This window comes from Empidonax traillii, unplaced genomic scaffold (genome assembly GCF_003031625.1).
Source record: "Empidonax traillii isolate 1590-97213 ecotype Southwest subspecies unplaced genomic scaffold, ASM303162v1 scaffold485:size756489, whole genome shotgun sequence".
NCBI lineage: Eukaryota > Metazoa > Chordata > Aves > Passeriformes > Tyrannidae > Empidonax > Empidonax traillii.
The window spans coordinates 694,905-702,328 of record NW_020955678.1 but is presented as its reverse complement, the minus strand read 5'-3'; the positions used below and the strand labels follow the sequence as shown (position 1 = coordinate 702,328).

Genomic DNA, 7,424 nt, shown 5'->3' with positions numbered 1-7,424 from the left:
CCAGTCCCCTGGCTGGCCCTGGCCCCGGGGCGCTGCGACACGCCCTTCCCTCGGCCTCCCTCACACCTATCCCACAGAACCACAGGGCATCCCGGGCTGGAATGGGCCCACAGGGATCATCGACTCCAACTCCTAGCCCGGCACAAGACACCCCAACAGTCACACCATGTGTCCGAGAGAATTGTCCAAACGCTTCTTGAACTCTGTCAGGCTTGGTGCTGTGAGTGCTTCCCTGGGGAGCCTGTTCCAGAGCCCAACCACCCTCTGGGTGAAGAGCCTTTTCCCAGCATTCATCCTTGACCTCCCTTGACACGGCTTCGGGCCATTCCCCCGGGTTCTGTCACTGGTCACCAGAGAGAAAAAGAGATCGGTGCCTGCCCCTCCGCTCCCCCTCGGGAGAAAGCCGTGGACAGCTACGAGGTCCCGTCCCCCCCCACCCCGGCCCCCACCCGGGCTGGGCCCGTGACGGCTCCGCGACCACAGCGGCGGTGGCGGCGCCGGCCCCGCTCGCCCCTGGTTGCCGCGCCCGCCCCGCCCCGCCCCGCGCGGCGCTTCCTGCGGCGGGACCGGCGGGGCGGGGGCCGGCAGGGGGAGGAGGCGGAGGAGGAGGGGACAGGCGGGGAGGGGAGCGGGGAGGAGGGGCCGGTGCCGCTGCCGGATGCGGTGAGGAGGCGCCGCGGCCCCCCTGCGCTGCCGGCCGCTCACCTGAGCGGGCAGGAGGGCGGAGAAGGAGGAGGAGGAGCCGGCGGCTGAGCTGAGCGGAGCCCGGCGGCGAGGCGGGCGGAGGGTCGGCGGGGCGGGCGAGGCGATGGCGCCGGGCGCGTAGCGGGCAGGAGGCCCCGCGTCCCGCCGTGTGCGCCCGGCTGCCGGCGGGGGCGGCCGGCGGGCTCTGCCGCGGCCTAGGAGCGGCCTTTCCCCTCGGAGCGCCGGGCGCGGCGCCGCGGCGCCCCACACCATGTCCACCCGCACGCCGCTGCCCACCGTCAACGAGCGGGACACCGAGAACGTGAGTGCCGCGCCGGGACTCCCTTCCCTCTCTCCCTCCCTCCCTCTCTTCTTCTCTCCCGCCCTCCGCCTCTCCGCGGCAGCCGCGGCGGCCCTGCCCGTCGTGCCGCCCCGGCCGGGTGCCCCAGGGGCGGGCGGGCCGCGGCCGAGCCGGCACCGCCGCCTGCTTGCGCCCCGGGCTCCTCCGTGCGGCGCTGCCGGGGCGGGTCGGGCCCGCCGCGCTCCACGTCGCCCCAGCGGGCCTGGGCCTCCCGCAGGGAGCGCTCCCGCAGCCCCTTCCAGCGCGGCCGGGCCGGGCTGGGACAGGCTGCCCTTATATGTCCTCGGCTGTCGGCACACGGGCCCCCGCCGGGCAGAGGCCTGTAGCCCCCGCGGGCAGCTGCCCCGCCTTAGGGAGTCCCCCGCACCGGGCACCTCCGCGCCTGGGCCAGGATATCCACTTGTGGGCTGTCAGACCGCCTGGCGCTTGGCCCTGTCTCGCTTTCTGGGGTTCAGCGGTACTTGCTCTTTGTTCAGTTTGCACCTCCGAGACGGTCCCTGGTGTTGCTGTATTCCTTCCTCTGTTTTGCTTTGTGTTGCCTCTCAGAGGGGCTGTGGTCGGGTCCTTGGTTCCTCCCGAGTTCGTTATATCTTCCTTTGTGCTCTGTTTAAACATCTTTGCGCTCTCCTCTGCTCCGCCCGGGCTCGTTGGAGCGGGAGCACGGTGGTGTTCTCTGCTGTAGTGGTCTCCCGTAGAAAACAACTAGTCTTGGCTACGATAGATGGTGTACCTGAGGAATGCTGGACCCTGTCTGGTCCTGTCCATCAGTGGTGATTATTTAAATAGGTGTGGAGGAGGTGTGACGTTTTCCTCTTGGCTAAGGGGACCACTGTTAAAAGTGCTGTGTTTGTAATGTGTTAGGTATCATTAGTTGACTTTGGGAAGGTGGTAGAAGGAGGGGGAAAAGGAGTCATACCCACCTTCTACTTGGGTGGAAAGAGATTGGTAAGAAATGAAGAAAGATAGCCTAGTGGGATGAAATGGATTGAAGAAGATGCTTATTTGTATCGAATCAATCTACAGAGATTCTGGTCAACAGTAGGAGCTTATAAGGTTTGTTACTGTACAAGCCCAAGCAATGGTGCTTCTGATTAGGTTCTTGACTGATATAAAATGAAAAGTGAATGTGAGAAGAGGATCTGGAAGACAGAGGAAACAGAAATGAGGTAATATAGCTAAAGAAGTGAAACCCTAGCTTGGTGAATTATTATAATGAGCTTTTAGTATCAGTCGCTCAGTGGAAGTTTAGTTGACACAGCAATATCAGCGTTATTGCTAGTTAAGGCAAATAGATGTATTTGGTCTGTCCTTAGTCTTCATGAACTGATGAGTTCTGTGTTATTGTCACAATGAAAGTAAGTCCTTGAGATGAAAAGTTCGATTTAATTAAATGATAAAGCCCAGGTTTGTGTGATATGTGTTACTCATGAGTCTCCATTTCAAACGTATATGGGAATGTTGATGAGAGATAGATGACAGGAAGGGATATATATAGGCATACATCCAGTAATATAGTGCATAAGACTTGCAAAATTTACACAAGGCAGATAGAAATATTCTCAAATGTCATCATCTTTTATAGAATGAAAACTTCAATTAAAATGTAAGTAGTTCATTTAAAAGATATACTACTTGTAAGTGCTCAATTTTGACACTTAGGGAATAGTAAGTGTTATTTTTTATTGTTGTAATTTCAGGGAGTTCATTGGGTATCTAAAAAACCCCACATTTGTACAGGATATCAGAAAACTGAAAATTGCACATTTGCTTCTGAAAACCTTGGTGTAAGTCTGCAACCTAATACTAATGAATATAATCCTCCATCCAGATAAACAGCAAAGAGCTGTGCAGTAGTAAGTTCCTAAATCTGCACAAAGTAATTCTAGTGCTGTCATTAGTATGGCGTCTGATGGGTTTTGGAGCAGAGACCTCGAGGTCTGCCCGTCAGGCAGCCTCAGGAAGCCGTCTCTGCTGCCTGTGATGTCCCTGACTTTTGCTAAAGTGGCAAATGTAGGATGGAGGAGGTGGTCCGTGTCTGACTTCCTGATCAGCAGCATTCCTTGATTTAAAATGGATTCTGTGAGGGTGAGGTGAGACTCTTAATTTACTTTTAATGTGCTTCCTTCTGCTAATAAACACTAATGGACTGGGGAACTGTTTATGCTGATGGGTCTTGACGTACAAAGTCGAGCTAGTAAGCTCTGGGTAACTGAGGCGGTGAGAAGCTGCAAGAAAAGAGAGAAGTAATTGGAAAAAGTGAGGAGTTAAGGAACAGGTTTTGGCCTGGTAAAAAAAAAAGTCCATCTTCGTAGTGCATATTTCTAATCCTCGAGTATGTATATTAGCAAAGCTCTCCCAAGTTCTGCAGCTAGTGGTGATCTTCAGGAGAGGCTCTTTACTTCCCTCTCATGCGCGTGGCCATCTCAGCAGTGTGGCTCCATTGTGTCACTCCCAAGGGACAGACCGTAGCTCTGTATCCCTGAGAGAGCTGATTGATGGTTCTGAGTACAAACCTATGTACCCGTCCAGCTGTGCTTTGCACATGGTGTGAAGTTGTTGCATGAAATCACAGGGAACTACCCTGCCACCACCACCCCCTGTCTCTTGGCAACTGCTTTCAGTGCTTTAAAATAGAAAATAAAGAAAACTTTAATGTGTCTTTTTCTCAGTGAGTGTGCAGGCATCTCTTACGTCCTTTGAAAAATAATGTAATAATTGGGTATAGCACCTATCGTAATATACATTCCTTGAGGAATTACAGGAGTTCCTGATGGGGTGGGTGAAAAACCTACATGCTTCCACAATTCTTTGTGCCTTTTGTCCCACAGTGCCCTTTGAAAATAGTCTAGAAGGGATAAGATCATGCAGCATATTCCTTGGTAAAGTCTTATCAGAAAGCTGAAGTAAAAAGTACAGGAACCGTCAACAACGGGCACACAACAGGTGGAGGGAGCCAGTGGTGGTGGAGCAGTGTGTGTGTAACTGATAGGTCTGCCTAGTGCAGATTCACACCCTTTGTCTTTTCTTTGCCTTTTTGCTATTCCTGACATCTCCCAGTGCTATGTTTAGCTTCTCTAGCATATGTCCATAAATACTTTTCACTGGAAATGTTACTTCTCTTTCATGAAAGCTGTGTTTAAGGAAAATAAATAGATTATGATTGTCAAACACTTATTCTTACTGAACAGTTTATTGGGAAATTTGGGGAAATTAATGGGTGGAGGCTCTACTGTGTTTTCATGCCTATTACCGAATTTGTTTCTTCAAATGAGGGATAGGAGTGGTATTCAAAATAATAATTTCCCCGTGTTTTGATTTTGTACATGTAACTATTTACAGCTTCCTCTTGATACATTTTACGTAGGCTGTGACGGGTAATGTGTCAGTGCATTGAAACACTTGCAGTTGGGGTTAGTTTGGGTGAACTGAGCTTCCCTGCTCTGCTGTCACTGGAAGAGGAGAAGGACAGGAATCAAAAGCTTTGAGCTAGAGTATTTCTTTTGTTTTCTTTGAGTTGGTATGAATTGAGGAGAGAGGAGCTTCTATATTTTTCCCTTCGTTCTGTGTTGTTAAATTGGGGAATGTTTTTCCTGAAGTAAGGCAAGAGAAAAAAAATGCATCAGTACTATATTCTCCTAAATGGTTTTGGGGAGCTCTGTATAAGAAAATGCTCATGGAGATCCAACAGTTGGCTCTGTACTACTTGCTGTATAGCACTTTTAATAAAATTATTAAAAATGAGAATGCTGTAGCTTGCTTTTTTTCTGACTTAAAGACCTCTTTAGTCTGGCATAAGAATACTTTTTTTTTTTTTTTTTCTCTGTGGCAAGTGTAATTTAATCTTTTGAAGGTGTTACTGTTACCTGTGAGGGTATTACTGTTTGTGTTGTGGTCTTACCCATCTTGCTAAGTTTTAAAGTATTACTTTGTTTTCTACTTTTCAGAGGCATCAAAGTTGTTTAGTTCTGCTTGAGCAATCTGGCATGTTTACGATGGAAGAAGGAACAAACAAGGCAGGAATGCTGGATGATAACTGGCCAGGGTCAAGGAGGAATGTGGGAATTGTGGTTTATCTTACCTAGCCAGTGCTATCTGAGAATGATTAAGAGATGTCACAGCAGAGGGAGTTTTATGGAAGGGTAAAACAGTGACCTATGGTTATATGATTTGCTTCATTATCATACAAGTGATTATAATTTTGACACATGCACACCCATTTGTGGGCTAGTATGGGGAAGGTGATGTCTCAGATGCCACCTAAAGTGGGTGTGGTTAAGGATGCCTTTCTGATAGGGAAGGCTGCTAGACAGCTGCATTTTAAAGAGGAAAAAATTGAACAGGGCAAGAGATAAGAGGATAGACTGAAGTGGTCAAGTTGGGATGATAATGATTATACCATGTTTAATTTCTTTCTATTTTTTTTTTTTTTCCCTCTTCTGGATTTGCTTTTGCACAATAAGAACACATGGTTTTGATTTGGACAGAGGGGGCGTGGGAGAAAGTATCTGACAAGAATTCTTTCCTTCAGTGCCTTAAGCAGAAGAATGGCCTAGTTTCCAAGCCTTATGGGTTCAAGAGTACAGCTGGATCTCTCTTATCCACAGGAGATGGGCTTGAGCAAAGTGAGGAATGCCTGTGTTTTTTCCTTGCAATGTTGTTTTCCTTGATCATAAATATACTATTAGGTTGTATGTTTGTTTGAACAGGGTATGTTCTCCTGATCTTATTTTGAGTGTTTTTGTTTCCTGTATGCAGACTTTATTTTTCTTGTTTTGCTTCACATCTGGAGCAAGCTCCTACACTGTGGGGGAAAACTCTCGTTTAGCTAGAGCACTGTGCAGAGAGAGAGCAAGGCTCATTTTGTTATAAAGTATGTTGTCCATTTTGAGGTGGACCTTCTGTGTGGATCAGAGAGAGCAATTGGACAGGTGAGATAGATGTTTAGTTTCATTTTCCTTATGAGAAATATATAGAGAAATATTTTGGTACAAAGGAGTGAAAATGTAGCTTCATGCTTCAGGTTCTTTCTAGGCATCATGAAAGTATACAGGGTTAAAGTTCAGAAGGAGTTAATGCAGTTTGCTTGTAGTACTGATTTCTTTTCATACTTCATGGGGCTTTTGAGATTCATAGGTAAACATAAAGTTAGATTGTTTGTGGTTGGCATTCTGGAAACTGTCCTTCCATGGTCAGTGGAGATAAACACTGAACTAGAACAAGGAAATTATGTTCTAGGGAGACTTGTTGTCAGCAGGGTCTTTACTGGCATATTTTTCTTGATTGTATGGACTTACTGTTTATATTAACACAAGTTTTTTTAAAAGAATTTGACTGTACACCTTAAGTATTTTAATCATCAGCAAAGGCATGATTTTTTCCCCATAGCACCCAATTATATTTACAAATTATTGTTTCCATTGTAAATGTGTTTTTACCATCACAATTGCTGTTGCCTAGCAGAGGAAGCTCCTGCTAACTTCTAATTGACCTCAATAGTTTAAACACAGAAAAAAAGATTAATTTCATTTTTCTTTTAAGGGCAGATACAGTGATTTCTGTGAAATTGTGTTCTCAATCAGTGACCTGTATTTGCACTTGCAGACCTTTTTTCTTGTTCTCAGAATTTAGTATAGACCTGGCCTTTATATCTTACTGATGCTTGTGAGAACTTCAAACAGTTTTCCAGTAGAGCAGATTCACTGAGAAACTATCCTGTTAAGAGGAGAGATGATTTTACTATTAATGTGGAGCTATAAATCTATGGTGCAACTTAAGTCCCAAGACAGGTTTCTACAGGTTGGCCTACTCACAACTTTTAGAGTTTGAGCAAACTTTTTATATGTTGCAATGTTGGAGAGAAAGCATTTTACCACCTCTGTTTAGTTCTAATTTTTTAGTAGCTTCAGTCTTTATTTTAAAATACACATTTGCAGTCTGTGCTACCTTCCAGGTTGAACATACTACTTGTAAGCTGCTGCAGACAGTGACAAATTTCAAACTTAGCTTATTTATGTTGTGGTCATGACACCATCTATTTTGTTGTTGTTGTTGTTATAAACAGAATGCTTGATTTTTGTGGTTTGGTTTGTTGTTGTGTTTTTTTTAATCTTTCTGGAATTTCAGAATAGCCAAAAAAATTCTTTTTAGGACTTGACAGTTTTTTCTGGGTCTTGATTATTGAATGTTTGCTCTAGATAGTGTTAAATTAAGAAGATATGTTCTCCACAGTTGACGGTTTGTGAAAACAGCCATGAAAACAGGGAAGTTTCAACAAAACGTTTGCATTGTTCAGTGTAATGAATATAATGCAACTCAATCTGAGTTTTAATAAGAAGCTCTTTCTCCACATCAGCTACCAAGCCTGTTCAATTGTTAGCAT

At 46.3% G+C, this 7,424-nt stretch overlaps 1 protein-coding gene across 5 annotated transcripts in view; it reads left to right on the top strand.

The window, feature by feature from the left end:
- Window positions 1-786: 786 nt before the first annotated feature.
- Window positions 787-7,424, top strand: part of MARK1 (microtubule affinity regulating kinase 1) — a 59,260-nt gene continuing 52,622 nt past the window's right edge. For 4 of the 5 annotated variants that reach the window (XM_027896188.1, XM_027896185.1, XM_027896187.1 and 1 more), the window contains exon 1: window positions 880-1,006. In XM_027896188.1, the coding sequence (XP_027751989.1) occupies window positions 956-1,006 (51 nt within the window). In that variant the 5' untranslated portion in view covers window positions 880-955. Of the gene's footprint in view, window positions 1,007-7,424 lie in introns of all 5 variants that reach the window. The other variant, XR_003572600.1, reaches the window with a different exon arrangement.